Source organism: Chrysemys picta, chromosome 2 (assembly GCF_011386835.1).
Source record: "Chrysemys picta bellii isolate R12L10 chromosome 2, ASM1138683v2, whole genome shotgun sequence".
Taxonomy (NCBI): domain Eukaryota; kingdom Metazoa; phylum Chordata; order Testudines; family Emydidae; genus Chrysemys; species Chrysemys picta.
The window spans coordinates 255,747,436-255,770,640 of NC_088792.1; the positions used below are offsets into that span (position 1 = coordinate 255,747,436).

At 37.6% G+C, this 23,205-nt stretch overlaps 1 protein-coding gene across 23 annotated transcripts in view; it reads left to right on the plus strand.

Annotated features, from left to right (window-relative positions):
* The window catches only part of RIMS2 (regulating synaptic membrane exocytosis 2), a 782,248-nt gene that overhangs the window by 649,720 nt on the left and 109,323 nt on the right, over positions 1–23,205 (plus strand). For 18 of the 23 annotated variants that reach the window (XM_065585993.1, XM_065585999.1, XM_065585986.1 and 15 more), the window contains one exon: positions 4,298–4,398. The exons of 2 other annotated variants lie outside the window; for them this stretch is intronic. In XM_065585993.1, the coding sequence (XP_065442065.1) occupies positions 4,298–4,398 (101 nt within the window). Of the gene's footprint in view, positions 1–388; positions 425–4,297; positions 4,399–23,205 lie in introns of all 23 variants that reach the window. 3 more of the 23 variants (XM_065585982.1, XM_065585977.1, XM_065585984.1) reach the window with 1 other exon arrangement.

Here is a 23,205-nt window from a genome sequence, read left to right on the forward strand (position 1 = left end):
TATGCTTCATAAAACATATAGCACAAGTATGTTTTGGGTTTTTCTTTATATGACACCGTATTCATGAGAACCATAGGCTAACTGTGTTTGACACCTGCCTTGCTGTCTTTTGTATGGACTGTTTTAATGAGACTGGAAGTGCATACATACCCCTGGGTTCCCTCCAGTAACTCTCTAATAAGGGTGCAAAAATGTACACGCTAATACACAGTGAATAACCTTCTGAGTGTAGCACACTTTACTTGTTTGGTTGACAAATTCACGAATTCAAATGAATTTGATGGATTTTACTCCTTTAATGCATGATTTCTTTTACTTTTATTATTATTTTCTGCATTCTTTCTCTCCTTTTGTTTTTGGTTTACACATTGCTTTCATTTGTTTATAGAAGAAAAGAAAGCAGATCCAGAGAATGGGAATGCAGGTAGGGCAGCTTATTAAAAATCTCTTAGTGTGTTTGCCTTAGACGATGTACAGCTACAATATTTAGCCAGAATGTGTATTATACAGCTGGTATACAGTATTGTATTTCCTTTGATGCAAAATTAGGAGTAGAAAACATAACCTAGGAAATACATTTTGGGCTTTCCCTTGAGAATGAAACTTCTATTTGAGCTTAATAGGCAATCACATTCACACTGTCTCACTCCAAATATAGTTGAATGAGCTTTTATCTCCTTGCATGCAAAAATCTGACGCTGTAAACAGTTGGGTTTGGAATAAATTAATCACATCACTAATTAGAGCCTCTTTTTTAAAACTGTTAACATAAGGCCAACATTTAATGTCCCCAAGTCATGATAACAATAAATCAGGAACCCAATATTGAAATAGTTAAATCTTTAATTCAAGATAAAAGCAGAAATGTGGATTGTAAACTGTGCTGGAGCAGTGCATCGGTGCCCACTCTGAACCAGTTCACCCCTCCCACCCCGCCCCCAGCATGTTCTCAGGGCTGCTCTAAATTGTGGCCATGTTCAAGCACCTCCAAGCAGCCATTCTGCAGCCTGGCATGCTGAATTTTAGCAGCACTACAGCCATGCCCGCTTCCCCTGGACACATATTCTCTGCCAGGGTTCGGAAGGAGGTACACAGTGCCCGCTATTCTGGCTCCTCACCAACCATTTTGGATCTGTTACTTATAGAATATTATCTATTAGTAACATTCTGAGACGAGGTTCAAAGCATAAGCAAATTGTTGGAGCTATCAACTCCACCTGTTTGGGACCTTAGCCTATATAATAGCTTGCATGGGGACAACATTGAGACAACTTTGGCTTTTTTTTTTTTTTGACATAAGGGCAATTCAGCCATCCTGCATTCCCTTCCTGTTCCCAACCAGGATATGTATCAAAATGGCTGTCAATCTCCAGCTGTGATTTGGAAATAGGGGGCAGTGGAAATAGGAATTGTAGAGTTTTCATTGATTTACTAGTAGGGTTGAAGATTTCTTGGAGGAAGGAATTCAAAAATTCAATAATAATGCTAAAACTTAAGGGAGGATCTATAAACAATGTAGGTCTGCAAAGTTCTCTCTGCAATAAACAGAAAGTATCCCAGCATAATTAAATCAACTGTGAGTCTATAAATTGGGCTAAATATGAATATAAAATAAAACAAAAACCTTTTACATATGTTTATATTGATAATCTTATTTGGATAATTTAGGAATGACATTCACCCCAGAGATTCTGTAGAAGGTGCTATATATGGACATGTCTACACTAGAAACACTATAGCCATGGAGTTGCAGCTGCATTACTGCAGTATAGATATGTACTGCAGCAACAGAAGAGGTTCTTCCGTCACTGTAGTAAAGGGCTTAAATAGTGTACTGGGCCTTGAGGAAGGCCTCTGCACATGGCTGATATTTGCTGTAAGTTCAAGACCTGTATCACAGTAGAGAGGGGTAGAACTGGAGCTGTGCAAAGTATTAGCTTTCACTTTGCCATGTGTTCATATATAAAAACAGACATTCTGTTTTGTGAGATATTTCTCAATATTTGTGAGATTTTCTATATACAAGAGGTAATATTTCTCCATTTCTTACAATTTCCTCAGCTTTTCATGGCAAGAATGACAGAATGTGGACTCTTCCAAGTTTAACAAAAATGATGATTTCATAATAGGGCAAAACCAAAATGCTAATATTTTACCCTTAACCCCTTTCTCTTTTCATTAAAAACACCAAAAAAGTATGGATTAATCTGCAAAATATTCTGTTTTCATGGAAATCTATTTTTTTAAACTAGGGGTTGGAGTATTTTCATTCATCTTTAGTGACACTGGTGTGGTATTTCTGTCATTGAAAAGAAGAAAAATATTCCAAGTGAGGATGCATTTAGCTGTGCTTTTTAGAAGCTATCAAGAATTTCAACTGTCTTTCAATCTATTAATCAAAGCGCTTGCATCTCCCTTTTCAAAGTAGGAAATAAAATAATTATTGAAAAATAAAGTTAATCACTATCAAAAGCACTTTAATTAAATAGAAAATTACCGAAGAGTCAGTGTGGTCCCTTGATGCTTGCCAACTATTGGTTCAGGTTTATATAGTAGCTGATTTAAACGTTGTGGGATACATTAGATTTATCTTCTTTTAGGGTTTTTCACTGTATGCTTTATTATTAGCTGCCTCTATCCATGCATTTTCTTCTTGTTCATTCATTTCCCCCATTGATTTTCATTCCAAGAATTAGTATTTGGGATGGGCTATTTTTGTTTAGGTCATTTTAGATTTTTTTAAGGAAAAGCAGAGACCATAAGGGCATGCTGCTGATAGCACATTACATTTATTTTTTATTTTCCACACCCTTCCTCACCCACAATTTCCTGTTAAGAGTTGCAGGTTTTGTAGTCAACAGGCCTCTCTTGTACCAAGTAGTGGCATCAGTAGAACTATCGCTAGAGGATATTCAAAGTATAGTTCAGAGGGCCTGCACATGGACCTGTTTTGCCACTTAGATTTCTCCTTAAGACCCATGTTTAGGGTTTGTGTGTGACTTCAGTGGGACGAGGGAAATAAAGTTAGGTTCCCCCCAATCCTGTATTTAGGTGCCTAAATAAATGGGCAGATTTTCAACAATGCTGAATACACAGCAGCTTCCATTCAGAAATGAAATTTTCCTTTGCAAATCTTCATCTTCCTCGGAAAAATGTATAGTATGTGAAGTTTGTCAGTCAAATCTAATGTGACTTAGTTACAATAATGTATAAAAGTAATGCTATTAGTTACATTGCTTCAGCTAGAAACTTTGGGCCTGATTCTCCACTCCCTTCTTTTTGTTTACATTAGTGTAACTCCATTGACTGCAATGGAGTTATTCCTAATTTACGTCAGAATAAGTGGGAGGAGAATCAGACCATTTATATACACAGTACATATCTATATTTTGCTTGATTGGAGAGATGCCCTTTTTGCTTGGACATTTGCCCACCATTTTGTTTGAGGGTTGCTACCTTCCACCTCCCATGTTCTCTCTCATGCATTTGTTTTGGTACTTTCTTTTGGCACTATTCGTACTTTCAGCCACTGCAGATTGGCTGAAAAGGGCTGCTGCCTGAGCGACATAGCAAGCATCCTTTTCCCAGACTGAGGCTAACTATGTGCTTAGTCTCCTGTAGTCCTGTAGAATGAAATCCTGAAATCACTCTTGAAGCTGGATGTCATTATAGACTGATACAGCAACACCACTGGGCAGCTTGTTAGCATTTCTTTCCAAAATTATTTTTAAAAAATTGTTACAGACATATTAAATTATGGTAAATCAAAGTAATGCCAATCAATCAGATTATTTCCAGTGATCCTTATTTACTGATAGAAACTAAAATCAGTCATTTCATATAAAAGAGCTAAAATCACCATAATAGAACATATCACAAGATCAATATCTCCTTTGGAAATAAACATGTTGCCTTTGCATTACTGCTTATTTTCTTTAAATAAAAGTCTTGATTTCTCCTGTAGCAGCAATAAATTCTTCAGTGAGACATTCTATTCCATTTACATTCTCTCCTAATTTGAAAGTTTTCTTAATATTAACTGTGGAGAATAAAATATTTGCCAAGGTACTGTTAAAATACTTTATTCTTTATTACTATTTCTTGCAATTATGGCTTTTCTCCCAGGTTTTCCACAAAACGATAATTTTGAAATGTTTTTAATTTACCTGGAAATACAGATACAGTAATTTAAGCAAAAGTCAGATTGTATCCCTTCTGTTAGAAATTGTATGAGCACCACTTTAAACTCAGGATCAAAAATTAATTGATTATTTATTTATTTATTTTTATTTGACAGGTGGTATGGATGTAGAAGAAAGAAATCGTCAAATGAAAATAAGCAAGTACAAACAGGCAGCAGGATCAGACTCCAGGCTGGAGCAAGATTATCATTCTAAGGCAAGGGAGTTTTGTTTTGAAAAGCAGCAAAATATGCTAATCTAAAACATTTGATATCCTTTTAGGGTGATGTAGACAAATGAACCTTGCATAGGGTGGGCTTTTTTGTTTCACTAAGGGGTTCTTGCATGTCTGTTGCAAAGTAATTGAAATAAGTGCAGCAACCATTCAAACCTCTCTAATATAGAACATTCTTGATTACTAAAATTTAAGATATAGGAGTTAATAGATCAAACGTAGTGTTCATCTACTTCAAAAAGTGAGAAATGAGCATTTACTTGTCCAGTGGAATGAGCAATTAAGATCCAAGTTTAGAAAAGATAAAAAGGGAACAATAGACTCAGTGCTTGTCTACACTTACCAGGGGATCAACGAGCGGCGATCGATGCATCAGCGGTCAATTTAGCGGGTCTTCCCGCTAAATCGACCACAGATCACTCTCCTGTCGACTCCTGTACTCCACCAGATCGAGAAGAGTAGGGGGAGTCGACAGGAGAGCGTCTCCTGTCGACATCGCGTAGTGTGGACCCCATGGTAAGTAGATCCATGCTATTCATGTAACTCAAATTGCATAGCTCAGATCTAATTTCCCCTGTAGTGTAGACAAGGCATCAGGAAGTACCTAGAGTCCTAATTCAGAATGAGATCCACTAAAACGTGTGCCAGGAATCCATGCTGTGGAGGGAATAGTCATATAACCATCCAAACTGTTTTTTTTTTATTGTTTTCTTGGCTTTCTAAAGACTTCTACAGCACAGACATAATAATTTTTATTTATTCTGGTAGTGAAAGTTTAGCCATTGGATAGATAACCTTCCCAGTCAAATCAGTACACAAGATTCCAACTTAATTATGGCAATTTGCAAGTAATCAGGTTGGCCATGTAGCAATGCAGTTCTAAATTTATGATCCAAATTTCCTATTATCTGGAACTGGGTCATGTCATCTATTATATGTTAATTGAATTGAAAATATCTTGATTATTTTAAAATTCCATTATATAATTCCACAAAATAATTAAGTGACCTCTCTGAGACCTGAAAAATCGATTTGAGACTGTAAATGGTAAACATAAGACTTCTTAGACATAAAATCTTGCTGAGGAGAAGAACTCTGTTGCAGATGTTTTATGTTAATTGTGTAGTTCATTGCTCAATGGGGAAGATAAGGTAAAACTATATTATTTAATATATGAAAATAAAGAAGCCATTAATTGTATTAAGTGCTATTAGTTTTGTAGAAAATTCAGGTTAATTTATTGAATTGCTTTCTAATAACGTAATTCCTCATAGTAAAAAATGTACATGATATTGTGGGAGTATTACATGAAGGCCCCATGAGAAGTCCTAGATAAAATGGAAGAGTCTATTACTGAAAAGATTTAGAATTCATTGGAACAAAGGGCACACTATATTGTTATGCTCTGAACATTTAGACCAGTAGATGTATTGTATGACTGAAAAGATGTGTTCACTCATAGTACTTAATATGTAATGTAATAACATTTATAAGGGGGGTTGGGTCAGGAAATGTTTTCATGTTTACTTTATATGGAACTATCATTCTTACATTTATCAGTTATATCCTTTCTTGAAGGGCATTATCTTTTCTTGTACAGGAATGGACTTGGTGCTGTAACCAGATTTCCCCATAAATAACTGCTATGATTCTATGTACCATATAAGGATTGTGAATATATAAATAGATCTTCAGTTATTCAGCCAATTCAGTTGCTCCCTCACTGTTTGATTCTGTCCCCTTTAGTCACACTGAGTAGTTCCTGACTCCATAAGACAGCATTGGGACTACATGTGCAGAAAGGTGCATCATTAGGCTCTCAAAAGTGTTTTTCAAAGGAAACCATATAGAACACAGTAGTTCCAAAGAAACACTTCCTCCCCTTGACCCTGCTCTCTCTCTGTGCCTCATCATTTCTGCTGTCTCCCCCTGTATATGAGTTTTATCTTCACCGTTATCCTCCTGCATTGAGGATGGGAAGTCTGATATAGGATTGATTTTTGAAAATAATCACTTCTTAATTATGCAAACTGTCTCTAGAAGTATACTGTCAGATTTATCTCCCTGCCAGGCTCCACTTTTTACCATTGGAAAGGGAATGATTTGCCTTACCAGTTAGCCCAGGAAGACAGGCAGTAGCACTTTCTCACCATTTCCCTGTTGGTTCAGTATTTCTTAATTAAATATTAATATTACATAGAGAGAGGAAAATTAATAAATACATATAATATACCTGGGTTTTACCAAGTATCTTTTATATTAATGAACTGATCTGGGTATGTCAGATACTAACTGAAAACTCCTGGTGTATAGCTATTGCAAGTGGCTTTGATTTTCTAAATTTGTCAGCTACCATAAGGTCAAGTGTGCCATTTTCTGGGAAGACAATTTGTTTATTGCAGCCCCTCACCTGAGAACAAGTTTCTTTAACTAAGCTGGAGACGGCATGCAAGTGGAGTTTAGCAGGCGGAATATTCTGTTGTATCTCCATTCTATTTTTTTCTTTTGGTGGAAGTAAACATAATTACTGTTTGCTGGGGGAAAATAACCCTCCAATTATCATTGCTAAGGAAGTGGAAAGGTGTACCGACAACAACAGGACTAGCCATATTGAATTAGACCAATGGTCTATCTAGTATTGTTCCATCTCTGACAGCTGCCAGTACCAGATGCTTCAGAGGAAGCTACAACCCCGCCCCCCCAAATAATTAATATTAAGTCTGTGGAAGAAGATTTTTCCTAACCCCGGGTTCTTAGCTGTTGGCTTAAGTATGAAGTTGACTTTTTGACTTTTCTTTATAAAATTTTCTTTTAGCTGGTGTTAGTGCAGACTCTATCTATCTATCTATCTATCTATCTATCTATCTATCTATCTATCTATCTATCTATCTATCTATCTATCTTCAGTATTGTTGCAGCCTTATGTTAGAGTAAAGGGTGACCTCTGGCATGCTTTTTAGCAGGCATGCAGGGTCTTTTATTATTTTATATGCTTTCTCTCTAACGCTTTTTCCTTAAGAATAAATGTGCTTGCTGAGACGGAGCTCCTATGGTAACTTGTAACTGCTGGCAATATATTGGTCATAGCCCTGAGAAAGAAACCAAAGCACAGGAGCTGACTTTCTAGGCAGACCAGCTGGCTGGGGATGTGACAGTGTAAAAGGGACTGAGACGTGGGGCTCTGCCCAGGAGAAGTGATGGCTGGGAGCTGGAAACCTTTAAGTGGTTGCCCTTGAGGGACCACGGAGGAGGAAATACAAGTGTAGTTATCCTGAAATTGTGAAACTTACTACCACAAGATAGTATTGAAGTAAAATGCTTAGTAGAATTCCAAAAAGGATTAGACATATGAGTAACCATGCTCTGTACTGTCTCTGGTCCCCTGTTCAGGGTAGGCAGAGAGCTTATTTCCCTGGCCTGTGCTACAGGACTCAGAGAATTTCCTTTCAAATCATTAGGTTTCCTTACTCCCCTGGAGTAGGATGCTGTCTGTCATACACACACCACATACACACCCTCCTCAGATACTGGTTTGCATATACTGGGAAGGTAACTTGATTTCTCTTGGATACTGGCAGGGTGGATACACCTCCCACTGCTTCCTGTGAGCTACTCTATTTGAATTTTGGCTAACACAGTCTCTTGTAGATCTGGAGCTAACTGAGAAGGTCTGATTCACCCCTTCTGCCTTTAAAGCCATAAAATCATTCCTCAAATGCAAAGACTATGGAATATCTGACAATACACCTACAACCAGCAGCCCTGACTGTTCTTGGGTCTAATGAAATCTGTGCTGTAGGTAGAGCAAATGCTTTTACACTAGCAACTTTAACCTGGATTTCACATGCTGGGAGTATTTGATGGGGTTTAATGGCATGGAGCTTAACTATAGTCTTAGCAGTCCCAGTATTTCTCCATCAAATGGATGTCTCCCCACTAACTACCACCTTCTACTCCCACTGGTAATCTGATGGATCTGCACCAAGGTGGTTGATGGTGGTTTGGGATCTAAGTGGCTCAGTAAGAATGTTGGTATTGTGGAACAGCACCACAGTTCCACACAAGTATTCCAACAATTATCTTCCAAGATAACAGCCAGTGGCTATACCAGATCTCTGCAATGCGTATGTGGTTTACGGTATTTTCCCTTAGAGTATTCCTAGGTCCAGTATACTCTATCACAAGGACTTGTTACCTAGAAAGAGGACTATAGTGTTTTGAAGCAGTAGAAGAGAAGGTAAATGGAGAAGAGGGAAAGGTCAAGATGGGGCCATTGAGGCATTCTATAACAAAAGAGAATAAACCTTTGTTATTATTGAGAAAGAAGAGGCTGGATTCAAAATAGGAGGAAAGAAAGGAGGAAAAATTCTTCGTGTTCATGGAACTCAAATTCATAGAATAGAGAACAATCTTTTATTAAATTGATGATATAACTGATGTGTATATTTTAATAAAAACCCTCTATATATTCAATTTTGTATGATACTGTAATTCCATTTAATCCGTAATGACAATCCGAGTATCACAGTTGCCAAATACTGGGTGCAAAATACATGTATAACGAGGAATTTGCTGTATTTGATTTGGGAGAAAGGTAGTAAAAAAGCTAAGGCCATATTTACTTTGTGATCCCATTAAAATTTATAAGGTAACTGGGTCAAGCCAAGTTAAATTGTGGACAAAATACTTCCTTGGAACGCCTAAGTGTTCAAGAGGTGGAGTTAGTCCTTCGGCAGGAGATACTTTCCTTTGAGTGAACATTCAGTGAGGGACAGAGTTACGGGGTGTGTGTGTGTGTGTGTGTGTGAGCGCGCATGCACATTACTGGTTCTCTTTAGCTGCCACTCTGGCCACAATTTATTCTTTCATCCCACTCCCTGGAAATGTTGTTCTTATCTATTTTTGTGCATTGCTTGAGATATTTGCTTCAATGATGCTTTTGTCTGTGCTGCCCTTCTGATTTGTACCCTTTACAATCTATTAAAACATTTGATTAACTGCTGTACTAGAGAAGAGTTTGTCACCTCTCTTTGTTGTTCAATATTTTGCTTATCTTACAAATGGCAGCCATAAGAACCACAGAAACTACCATTAGAGTACTGAAAACATTCTTTGCCTTTAAGCCCTCAGAACTGGAGGGGAGAGGGACTACTTGTGGCACCTTAGAGACTAACAAATTTATTTGGACATAAGCTTTCGTGGGCTAAGACCCACTTCATCATCTTAGACCACGAAAGCTTATGCCCAAATAAATTTGTTAGTTTCTAAGGTGCCACAATTACTCCTCATTGTTTTTGCTGATACAGACTAACATGGCTACTACTCTGAAACCTGTCAATCAAAGGAGTAGTTTAAGACCCTTGCTCCCATCACCACATACCAAAAGTTGGTGATTTGTGGCCTGTGTTCCAGGGATTGGTAGCACCTTCTGCAGATGTGTGGGCTCAGTCCTCCAGGCTATCAGGAATTCTGGGGCAGATCCTCAGCTGGTCTTCCATGGAGCAATGAAAATTTACACGAGCTGAGGTTCTGCCTCTTTGCATCTATAATTGTCTCTCACAGCTCCTGACTAACTGTTAGATCCAGTTAGAAATATCCAAAACAGAACCTAAAACGTTAGGCTGGGATTTTCAAGGGCACCTAGGGTGATCAGATAGCAAGTGTGAAAAATCGGGATGGGGGTGGGGGGTAATAGGAGCCCATATAAAAAAAAAGCCCCAAATATTGGGACTGTCCCTATAAAATTGGTCACCCTAAGGGCTCCTGAGGGAGTTAGGCACCAAATTCCAATGATTTCAATGCAATTTGGAAATGTATCTCCCTTAGGGACTTCTCTACACACTGTGCTAGACCACACTAGTGAGGTTTAAATATTTAGTCTGCACCAGCATGTCGCACACTAACTTGCCCTTATGGACCCTGCTGACGTGCACTAATGTTCCCTAGTGCCTATTAATGTATTCCCATTTCAAACACACACTAGGGAACTTTTAATATACTCCAGCAGGATAACAAGGGCCAGTTAATGCCCCGGATGTTAATGCAGACTACGGCACCATGTAAACATGTAAGTCCTTAGACTCCTTTTAAAATTCCAGACTTAAGGAGTAAACTTCTAAGTATACGGCCTGAGATTGAAAGGACTAAATGATTAAAATGGAGCCACGCAGTGGTACATTGAAGAATAATTGAGAGGGGAAAAAATTGACACTGATAACACAACACTTAATTATCCTGTGGAACTCATAGCTACAGGGAAGCTACATTTCTAGTAGGATTCATAATAAGATTAGACATTTAGATGAATGAGAACATCCACAGTTACATTGTATGGAGTATGTTTAGAAGGGATATAATAAACCCCTATGCTTCAGAACATAAGCCAACCACTAATTAGGATTAGGAAGGAACTTTCCCCAAGAGTAGGCTATTTGGTAACTGTCCATTACAAGGTTTCTTGTAACTTCCTGTGAAGTATCTGGTGCTACCCACTGTCAGGCATGGTACTGGACTAGTGTGGCACCATGGCTCTGATCCAGTGTGGCAATTCCTATGTCCCCATCAACTCTGTGAGCACTAAAGGTACCCAACACAACTGTTTTGATTCTTGATATATATTAGGACTTTTAATTGGTTGATGATAAATGGCATGTGATAACATCAATAAAGCAAAAAATTATACTTCTAGAAATGGATTCATCCCTTTTCTGGTGTCGTTTATGGCATGCAAACTTCCAGTCAAGAATACTTATTATAAACAGTAAAGGGCGCTGATATTGCAGATCTGTTTCCTGCTAAATCTTGTTTAATGTGGAAGGACCCAAACATGTAATTTTCAAGATTTACATGAGGTGAAGCATTTTTCAGAATTCTAGATTTGAGTTTCAAGGACAAGATGATGATGATGAAGATGGTTTGGGAAATTTATCTCCTTCCATTGATGTATTATATCCAAGGCCATCATCAGTTTTTACAATATTAATCAAATGTGTTTGGATAAAAATGCAATCTAATATGATTGTTTATTTTTCCATCAATAACTTTAGTTTTTCTTCTGGGATTGTTGAAATCCAAATTATGAGATAAGCATTTATGTTGTATCTGTGGCACTAATCTGATTAGCTGTAGTTTCTTCTTCACTGCTGAAGTTCAAATTCTGGTATTGTGCTATTTATTTATTTTGCTTCCACTCCTTTTTATTTTGTGTTTCCTGTATTATAGGCTTAGTGAGGATACTGTTAAATATTATGCAGATGTTTTCCATGGAAAATGTTGTTTAGTCAAAAACCCAATTTCCCATCGAAAACCAGTTTTAGTTGAAAATTTCAATCAGCCCTACTAATGATCAGAAAAGATAAGGGTGTTAATGCTATTGGCCTAGCCAAGTTCCAACAAGGGCACTCATACTCTGCCTACCTGATTTCTTCTCACAATTTTCATTAAATATAATACCTTCATTTTGTGTCCAAAGCTATTCTGTTGTTATGAACTGATTGACTATTAGTGTATTTTAGATCAGAGCTGGCTATATTGTCATGGTGAAGTAAATGATCTCTCTATATAGTTTATATGTTAGTTTAATCTGTAAAATTCTTTGCGATATCAAGTGTTATATACAAATAATTTGCTATCATTACATAAAATAGCACTGTCGAAGTAACTTGTTTCACTTGTCTAAGGCACACAAAAACCACAGTTATGTTTCTTATTGTTAATAAAATGGTGCCCTATATGTATTAATAAAACCTGGGAAAAGCCAGGAATAGAATTAGCTGGGTATAATTTAGATAAATATCTGAGTGCTGAAGTGAAACACTCATAAAACAGTTAGTAAATTAACAGTTTAATGAGTTAATTTAATTGATGGAGGGGTGAACATGTCAAGAAAGGGAACATGAATGTTGTGTATCCAGTCCAGAGACTTTTAGTACTAATTAGTTTCTGTGACAGCCAGAACAGACGGAGAAAGAAAATTATGGACATCTGATGAAGGTCAGCAATGGCAAAGCTATTGCTGAGTGTATTCCCAAACTACTAGATAAACCAGAAACATATTTGCCTGAATCCAGTCGGTTTTTTCCATTTGAAAATGTCAAATCAGGCATTAATCCATATGAGCAAAAGTATAAAATGTAGGGTGTGAAGTCATTGTTCAGTGATTACATGGAATATGCCAAAGTGTGTGGGATTGAAAGTGAAGGACCAGGATGTTTGGCCCATGCCAGGTGGTTCAAAAAGGACCCTACAGCTGTCCAAATTAGGTAGCAGAGGATGTGGGGGGAATCCTCCTCTGGTGCAAAGCTGGTATAGCTGGTTCTGTGCCAGCTTCTTACTCCCTTCCCCTTGCCCTGGGATGTCAGAGCCAGAGTGCACAGTACTCTGCAGTGCTTACTGGCATAATAGCCACTCGAGAGCTTGGGGCAAGCTGGGGCAAGTTAGAGCAGCTCTTAGGTGCAGCTGAGATTTTAGCCCCAAATCTAGATATGTTATGCCAAGAAAGTGTTGTGAGGCATATTTTACTTATACATGTGTATAGAATTATGCATACAGTTACATTAACAACAAGTAATACCGTGGTCTTTTTCTTCTTATATACATCAGTTTTACCGCTGTGTAGCTACACTGACTTCAGTAGAGTTACTCCTGATTTAAGAAAGGGCAGAATTGGGCCACCAGCATGCTGGTTCACAAAAGACAGTTTGACTACAATAGTGGATCATATGCTATAGTTTTATCATGGGTGATTGATTAATTTTATAAAAACCAGGCCTCATTTAAGGTAAAAATAACATAAAATACAATGAAGTTGATTTTCTGTGCAGAAATTCTGCTTCCATTGAAATCAGTGGGAGTCTGGCCATTTCTAGGCTCTTTCCAAAGAGCAGATTTTATAGTTTTCTACAAATCTTTGCCATCTGTTATACAAGAATTTAAGCTGTGGAATTGCATCAGATTTTCCAAAGCACTCCACATTTTATCTCACATGTTGGACTATCCTATATATGTATATTTATTACAGTTAATCCTAGTGACTATTATCCTGACTTTTAGCATGTTTATTGAAACCAATGCATGTGTAGAATTAACTTGACCATGTAACAGAGCTAACCAATAATGAAAATAGTCATATATTGCTTTTGTTCCATTGGATCCAGATGCTGCATTATTGAAGTCAATGGAAGCAGGATCAGGCCTAGGAGCCCTGTTCCACATAGCTCTTTCCTTCAAAAAAAAAAAAAAAAAACTTTTCTCCCCCTAACAGCACTTGTATTGAGAACACCATTAAAACATGAGATGTGAAATACAGCACTTCTTGCCTGCCTGCATTATCGGCCTGGGGGAAAGAAAGTTTCACTTTTTAAAAAACTGTATTAATTTATTGCTAGATAATACTACAGCAGAAAGAGCACCATCCTGCTCGTATTGAAGTGAAACATAGTTTTTCCATTGACTTTAGTGGGAGCAGATTTGGCCCAATGAGGAGAACCAGAAGAATAAGAATACTTCACAAGTCATGCTGAAAGTCCCCAGTTGTAGAGGGAGGTAATAATTATCACACACAAAAAATTCCCAGAGAGATCTTCTTCTTCTCATCCCCAAGCATATTTACAGATGTACGGAGCTGTTACAGTATCATCATTAATGCCTATTCATGAGATATAAATCTTTTTATAAATTAGATTTTGAAATGGTTAGATTATTGAAACAAACTTAATTCCATTAGCAGAATTCCAAGTGTGTGAAATGAAATTTACTTTGGAGTCAATCTTCCCTCATCATTAAGTAATAATCAATCAATATAGATTATAAGTAATACTCAAAATTAAAATTAAAACTCTGGCAAAAAAGAAATTTCCCACATCTTAGTCAGAAGAATCTTCTCCCCTTTTTTCCTTATCTTGGAGTATCTATGATTTTTCATCTAAAACCTTTTTGAAACATACATTGAAAACAAAGAACTTGTCCCCATGTAAACCATGTTAGGAAAAACCGTCTATCAAATAGTCATATCTACATTACCTTTGTTCTGTAGTTCAACACAGATTCACTCATAAGCAAAAAAATAAAATTATATTTTTCTACTTAAAACTCTGTTAAATGTTGAAAACAAATTATATTAATGTTCTTTGTGTTCAGTATTTTAGACATTTTTTGGAATTAGGAGTTTGGTTTGTCATCCTGAAATCTTTTTTGTTTGGAATGGTAAATCACATTTATTATTTAAAGACCAAATCTATCAATTTTTGGATTCCCACAACAGAACCCTCTTATTAATGTTTAATTTCTACATATTTTTTACTCTGAACAGATTTTCCAAAAACAAACAAAGAAACAAACAAACAAACAGAAAACTCCCACATTTTCTTGATTTACAGTTACCTAAAGCTCAGGAGAGACAACTTTAATTGATTACTTAAAAATCTGCAGAATCAAAGTTTTTTCAAGAATAGTAAAAAGTTGGTAATGTATAGGAAGTGGTGTTGGTAGCATTCTTCTTTCTTTCTCTGTACTAAACCAATACCCTAGAATGGTGTTATGTAATGTTGTACTAAGGGAGATGCTGTATTTTAAATGAGATGTAAAACAAGGTTCTCTCCCCTTTTAGTCTCAAAACATTTTCACAAGTGTAAAGGCATCAACCCCAATACCTAGTCAAATTCTAATGTGGGTAAACTATTTTCTGAAATGGCTTAAATTCCTTCTGTAATTTCAACTGGTTGGGTAGTCTTCATTTCTTGTCCTAAAATGTTACATATTTTTGGTCTGTATTGTCATATTGGTTTGTGTAATCTGGAGGAGAGGTTGTAAGTAATACTCATTCCTCTAGCTGAGAGACAAGGTGGGTGATGTAATGTCTTTTATTGGATCTCCTTCTGTTGATGAGAGAGAAAGCTTTTGAGGCACACAGCGCTCTTCTTTCCCAGAATTGGGTCCAATAAAAGATATTACCTTATCCATCTTGTCTCTCTAATATCCTGGGACTGACATGGCTACAACTACACTGCATTCCTCCAGTTGGTTAGTTACAACATGTGCTGCCTGTTTAGGTTAATTAAAAAGTGACTACAGTTTCAGCTTGAGAGTGAGTAAAACAATCAAATTAGAATATTTAGAAAGTGCTAGGTGGCTTTCACCAGCCTAAGAGTAAACAATCTCTCGCTCTCTAGTTTCTCTCTCCAGAGGTGGAGTTCAAGGTATGGAGAGAGTGATGTGTTTTTTCCAATCCCTAGATAAGAGAGATTGCAGTCAGAAGATCTATCCCTGTAGACCCTCCCCCTCCCCCCACCCCCCAAGTTCTCAAGGTAAATGGGGTAATGATGCTAAGAAAATCTACCTGCAGGGAGCAACATTTATTTTAGGAAACTACATTTTACGCATTGAGGGGTCCCAAATTAGCAGATTTCCTCCTGCTGATTTCATTCCCTTGCTTAGACATATGAGTCATCAGAAAACTTGTAGCCAAAGAGCAATCTTGACCTGGTACATACTAGTTTGTTCAGGACTTTTTCAAGGTTTGTCCTGAGTGTCAATAAAAACAAGCACTCAGGAAAAAAAATCTGTAATCCTACCCATTTTGGAAGCCCTGCTTGATAGAATATCTGTGGTGTGGCCATTTGAGGACCCTTGGGGTGGAGTCATGTAAACATGAATGTATATCTTGTTCTTGAGCAATTATGCCACACATTTCACAGAGGTATTTTTGCTTAGGGGAGTAAAAACTCACCAGATGGTGTCTGTGTTGGTCCAGCTGTTCTCTTAGGCAGGAATGCCATTGGAGTTGCTGACAAGTCCAGGTACACATTTTACGAAAAGCATGATTAAACTTTTATATAAAGAATTGAGGATTAAGGTGATTAAAACCTTACCCTGCTGTCTCAGCCAACTGGCTTGTTGGAAGTTTTACTGGGCCTCAAGGGAAATGTGTTTTTTTAAAAGGAAAGTGTTGATGTGACAAGGAAAGATGACTTTCCTGCCTTCCTTTTGCTTCACTGACAGGCCTTGAAAGGTTTTTCACATTTTGTGACAGGTGAAAGGGCCAACAGATGTAATCATGGAAACCACTGGTCAAAAACAAGCCTCTGGAGAGTGTGGCTTCAAACATCCTGAAGATGTTCAACTTGTGTGACTGTTTGACTCTGATAAGGGAACTTACCCAGAAATATCTGGAAGAAATCTAGTCCATCCAGAAAATCATAGCCAGAAGAGGGACTTTAAAGCAGAGCAGAAGATAATAGAGTGAACTGCTAGCAAAGTGGCAAGCTTTATGAAGTCCAGAAGAAGGTGAGAACCATCATCTATTAAAGGTTTATGCCAGACAGATTTAAGAGGCAACAAATATGGCATGTGAACTTTCGGAGAGATGGAAAGGAGAGAATGCAAGAGCTGCATTTGAAGATATTTATCCCAAACCTACTTGTGGGAGGTGAAAGGCCAAAAAGAACCAGAAATGGAACTGCTGACCATCAACAAGAATTAACCCAGTTAACTAGTGGGTTTACTACAGATTGTGCCAGAAAATATCTGAGAGGTGGGCTTGACAGTAAACCCTAATGTGTATGCTTGGGTTCACCAGGAGGTGAATTACTTGGGATACATAATGGGAAAGTTAAACCACAAATGTAAAATCTTAACCCATCCATTGAACAACAGACCAAAGGATGCTAATGAAAGTCAGAGATTTCCAGGGATTTTTAAGTTGAATTAGACAGTTTGGCCCACATTTTCCACCTGTGCAATTCCCCTAAGAGACCTGTTCTGGAAGCAAAATCTAATAAAGTGAAGTAGATTGTGGACTGTAAGTGACTTTCAAGCCTAGGAGAACAGCTTGTGTGAGATTGTCCTGGCTTGACCAACTGAGATTTTCAGCAGCTTATACTGTGTTCAGGATGATACATTTCCAGTAGAATTTGGGACAGTGTTGTTCCAGAAGAATAAAAAACTGCTTATCTCCTCCTTTAAACAAAAGCAATTTCCTCCAGAGACCAGTTATGTTTGAGTCAAAAAGTTAATATGTGTCAAAAGGATTCTGGACGGGTTGAAGAATTATCTTCTAGGGGGAGAGTTCATCAGGCAATCTGATAGCTTCACTTGATGAATAAACAGAATGCCATACTTACTTGGTGGTATATTTACCTGTTATTTTTAATCAATCTTGTCAGTGAAATTAGATGGCAGACTAGCCAATCTCTCTTAAATGACAGTTGACAAGCCAGGAAATGAGCCTGTAGTGTGAAGGGGGAAAATTGATGTGCCACCTGTTCCAAATAGCTCCAAGAACGAGTTTTGTTTATTTTCCTTTTCTCATTGGGAAAGGGTGGGTTGGACAGAGAGGGTACACAGTCTTCTACCTAATGCTACTCCATAAAGGATTCTTCTTCTGAAGCTCCTGTCCATTCCTGTCTTGGCAACCATATTCTAACTTCTCAAATCTCAAGATGAAATTCTCAGTGACCTCTTCCTCTCGAAACTCATAAGATCTGGATTTATCTAAGTCATAGTGATGTCAAAAGGAGTAATTCCACTGAGGTCTGTGAAATTACACTGGTGAAAAACTGGTGTGAATGAGATCTATATTAGGACCTCGGAGTTTAGATTTCTTCTGAGCAACTACAGGTGTTTGTACAGCTGGAATTAGGGATTGTCTATTATTTTTGTTCATCTCTTTTGGAAATGAACAGTAGAGCAGGGAAAAAAAATTTGATCAAATTGTTTATCCTCCGAAAAATGCATTGTAAAGTCCACCAGAACTATTTGCAAATTTATGTCGAGTTCACTGAATACTTTTGGCCAAACTGAAAAAGTAGAAACATTTCAGTGATGTTGAAACAAAATGTTTTTTGTTTTGCTTTGTTTTGACCCCAAAAAATTAGTTTTGACTTTCAGGCTTCACAAAATGGCAAGAGAAGGAGGCGGCAATGGTGCCATCATCCCTTCCCATGTAAGCTTTAGCCCAGTGGTTTTGGAACTCCCTGGGCTGTAGGAGTCCCCTTTCTGCCTGTTGTTGAGAAGGAATTTAAACTCAGTCATTCCCCATTGTAGGAGAGTGTCCTGATTGTTAGATGTCCTTGTACAGGGCTTTCTCAATCTCTTCGCTTGAGTCTGTTTCACTTTTTATCAACAATTAAATAGTTATTGGAGCACAGACCTGAACTTGGATCTCACTCATTCTAGATGAGCACCTAACTACCAGTCTATAGAGTCATTCTCCCTCTCTTTCCCTGGTCCACTAACTATTCATGCACATTGGAAAATCCACATTGGAAAACAGAATCCCAACTATACATATAAAATGATAGGGTCTAAATTAGCTGTTACCACTCAAGAAAGAGATCTTTGAGTTATTGTTGATAGTTCTCTGAAAACATCCACTCAATGTGCAGTGGGAGTCAAAAAAGCTAACAGAATGTTGGGAATCATTAAGAAAGGGATAGATAATAAGACAGAAGATATCATATTGCCTCTATATAAATCCATGGTATGCGCACATCTTGAATACTGCATGCAGATGTGGTCGCCCCATTTCAAAAAAGATATCTTGGACTTGGAAAAGGTTCAGAGAAGGGCAACAAAAATGATTAGGGGAATGGAACGGCTTCCATTTGAGGAGAGATTAATAAAACTGGGACTTTTCACCTTGGAAAAGAGATGACTGGGGGGGGATATGATAGAGGTCTATAAAATCATGACTGATGTGGATAAAGTGAATAAGGAAGTGTTATTTACTCCTTCTTATAACACAAGAACTAGGGGTCACCAAATGAAATTAATAGGTAGCAGGTTTAAAACAAACAAAAGGAAGTATTTCTTCACACAATGCACAGTCAACCTGTGGAACTCTTTGCCAGAGGATGTTGTGAAGGCCAAGACTATAATGGAGTTCAAAGAAGAACTAGATAAATTCATGGAGGATAGGTCCATCAATGGCTATAAGCCAGGATGGGCAGGGATGGTGTCCCTAGCCTCTGTTTGCCAGAAGCTGGGAATGAGTGACAGGGAATGTATCACTTGATAATTACACGTTCGGTTCATTCTCTCTGGGGCACCTGGCATTGGCCACTGTCAGAAGACAAGATACTGGGCTAGATGGATCTTTGGTCTGACCCAGTATGGCCATTCTTATGTTCATTGTTATGTTGAATGACTATGAACTGCCACTATGAATGACTGAGCTAAAGTCTGTAGAGGGAGGCGGTAGTGGCGGTGCCATCACCTCCTCCTGCTCCAGATGTATGTGAATCCTTTATTTGCTTTTATTAAAATGCTTGAAAGTCAAAAAAATTTAACTCAAAAGTTTTCATGTCAGTAATGTTGAAACATGTCAATTAGTTCTGACTTGACTTTTTTTTCAACTTTTTTATTTGCTGATAGATTTTAAAAAATGTCATTTTTGGTTTGACCCAAAATGAATTTTTGTTTTCAAGTTTTTTGAAACTGCCAGTGAACTGAAAAATCCATTATTTGCCTCCCTCTAATGAACAGCTAGGGCAAGAGACTACTCAGTGTCCTGAAACTGAATGTGAGCAGCCAGATTTGGGTGTTAACGAGTTAATTCTCAAACTCACTGAATAGCCTCTTGAGTCTTCCTACTCCTCTCCCATTTTAGGATCTATCTTCAGGCTCTGGATCTTCTGCTTAGTGTAATCTGAGAGTCCTTTATAGTGCGGTATTATCTTTGTTTCAAATTGCCATTTGTATCCAGGAAGTCCTTAAAGAACTGCACCATCTGCTTGCATATCGCAAGCAGATGGTGCTTTTCTGGCTCACCTCCAGACTATTTCCCTCTAGGTTTTTTCTTCCCAGACAATGTACCGGGGTGGCTTCAATATCAGCTGCTGAGCTTGTAGTTTCTCCTTCAGCTTCCAGAATTTCCTGACTCACTTGCTATTTTTCAGTGCTCAGCTTTCAGTTCCTCCCAAACCTGGTACTAGGATGCTCTCCACAAGATAGCCTAGATCACATAATGGAGGCACGTTCCTTAGATCTCCCCCTTGATTTAGGACCTCTCATACAAGGCAATCCTACACATAATACTTATTTGCCTCTCTGATTCGTGAGAGGGAGCAGAACTGATAAGTCTTAGGCTCCAAACCCCAAGTGAGAATGAACAAGGGTCCTTGAAAATGAATAGTATTTTTTCCAAGTGGTTGGGTGTTATATACACACCGGATTTGTTCAGTTGGGAAGCTTCTTTTGGCATCTAAATTAGTGGCCTTATTTTCAGAGTGGCTTTGCAGGTGGTGTTACCGTTAGTGTTAATAGTATCTGGGGGTGCGCAAAACCTCTGAAAATCAGATCACGTATTTAGATGTCTAAATATGGATTTAGGTGCTTAATTAGGTATCCCCATTTGAAATTTTTAGCCTAAGGTTCCAATTAAAATTACAACTAAGCCACATTAAACATCTTTATTATTTTTATTTCCATATCCCTTCTTAAATGTGTAGCTGAAAATATTTTATATTAAAATAGATAACATAAGATATACCTGCAGTGTGCAACCTTATCACATCATTTATGTAGCTTTTTGCATGTATTTTGTGAGTATATAGTATACATACGAACGTGTATCTTATATGTGTATCCCTTATCTGTATATATTAGTAAAGTGGTTTGGAATCTTTTGTTGTCAATAGTGCAATATAAAAGTAATATTAGTAGTAGTATTGCTATTTATCATTATTGTCATTTGTATTTATTTTATTGGCTTGGTGTGTGGTGCAGCCATTATCAAGGTATTAAATAAAACACGACAATCTGATGAGAATAAGTACAGTGCAATATGGCAGCTGAGAGTTGCACAACCCTTTGAGGCTGTGAACTGCTCCAGAAGTTTCCCTTCACATCAAGAAGCAGCCTCTGCAATTGTTGAGCCCTGGCTGCTCATGGAGATTCGGTAGATTCTGCAGTCACAGACAGATTTAGCAAGCATAAAGCCTAAAAAGACAGCTCCTTAATCTTGGTATGGTGGAGCGAAGTACTATAGTTTGCAACAACCCCACAACAATCTGATCCATTAGTAAGAAAGTAGAAGAATTGACCAGATCAATATGTTCCAATATAAATGCTAACAAATGAAAACTGATGACAAAAACATGAGAAAGAAACCATACTAATCAAATAGGAAGGGAGTTGGAAATCCCTGCAAATTTCAATTGTCTGGGAGTTGAGTGATTATCTGGGTGCCGAATTATCTAGTTCAACCTGGAAGGTCAGTAACACTATATTAAAACTGAGCAATAGCAATTTCTTTAACTGTGTATGGGGTGCTCCAGGGTAGTTAACTTCAAGAAATGAGTGTAAGAAGGTTTCAGATGCACACACAATCAATTGCTCATGTAATGGCAGTTTGCAGATCAATCAGAAATTGTGCTTGCGTTTAAGAGCCCATTGTAATAGAAAACAGAATAACTATTCCTTTTTCAGATTTAATACTCTTGTAAGATTTGTCACCACAGAAAAATATTCCCTTTCAATGCAAGAAATCAGAAATCACAAAAGTACTTCAATAGCAGTTTGTTAGAACCTCTTATGAATACTTTCTCTACCACAGAGGTTAGGATTTTAAGAGTCCACAAAAGCTTGTTGTTAGATACAGTACTTGTTACTAGTATAACCATGAAGTGTTAACCTGGTGGCTGATAGGCATATCAGGAGTGATTCTTGTCAGCCCTCCTATTTGCAATAATGTTGCAGTAGCTGAAACTGAAAAGACAGCAGATCTTGGTTCCTTTCAGCAGCCTGCGTGTATCTGACGAAGGGTAAAATTTTCAAATGCACCCAAGTGTCTGAGCAGCCTAAGTCTCATTGAAAGTCAGTGGGACTTAGACTCCTAATTCACCTAAGTATTTTTGAAAATTTTACCCTAAATAATAATTTTTTTAAAAGATATCTACTTCCAAATGAAGGAAAGTAAAGCACTGCTTCTTTCTGTACAGTGGTTGTGATTAAAAAGGCAATATTTTATTATCATTTTGTCTCTGATATTTACATGGCACTGATTTGTAAACCTGTTAAAATGTCCTAAATAAATAAAGAGATAAGTCAGTACTTAACTGCAGTTCCCACAACATGTCTGAGATACCACAATCCCGCCCTCTGATTGAGATGAGAAATAACTTACATTTCTCAGATATCAAGACATGATAGCTGCTGGTAAATCATAGAAATGTGGGGCTGGAGGTCATCTAGTTCAGCCCCCCTGCACTGACATTAGCTCAAGTAAACCATCCCTGACAGGTGTTTGTGGAAGCCCCATGACTGGAAGATTTTCATCCTCCCTTGGAAGCCTATTTCAGTGCTTACCTATCCTTATAGTTGGAATTTTTTTCCAAATATCTAGCTTAATTCTCCCTTGCTGAAGATTAAGCCCATTGCTTCTTGTCCTACCTTAGCGAACATGGATAACAATTGATCACTGTCCTCTTTAATATATTTGAGGACTACTACCAGGTCCCCTCTCAGCCTTCTTTACTCAAGAATAAACATGGCCAGGTTTTCTAAAACCTTTTGTCATTTTTTCTGCTTTCCTCTAGACTCTGTCCAATTTGTCCACAACTTTCATAAAGCATGTCACCCAAAATTGGACACTGCTCCTTCTAAAGGCCACTACAGTACTTGTAATCCATAAAGTAAAAACGATTTAAAAAAAATGTGAGAAGATTCTGAACAAGTTGAAATGGGAAGGGAATGCTTTCATTTGGCATCTTCAGGCTAAAACTTCACAAAAATTGAATTATGCAAATATATACATTTAAAATAAGGCTTCACCACAAGAGGAAAAATGTTGCC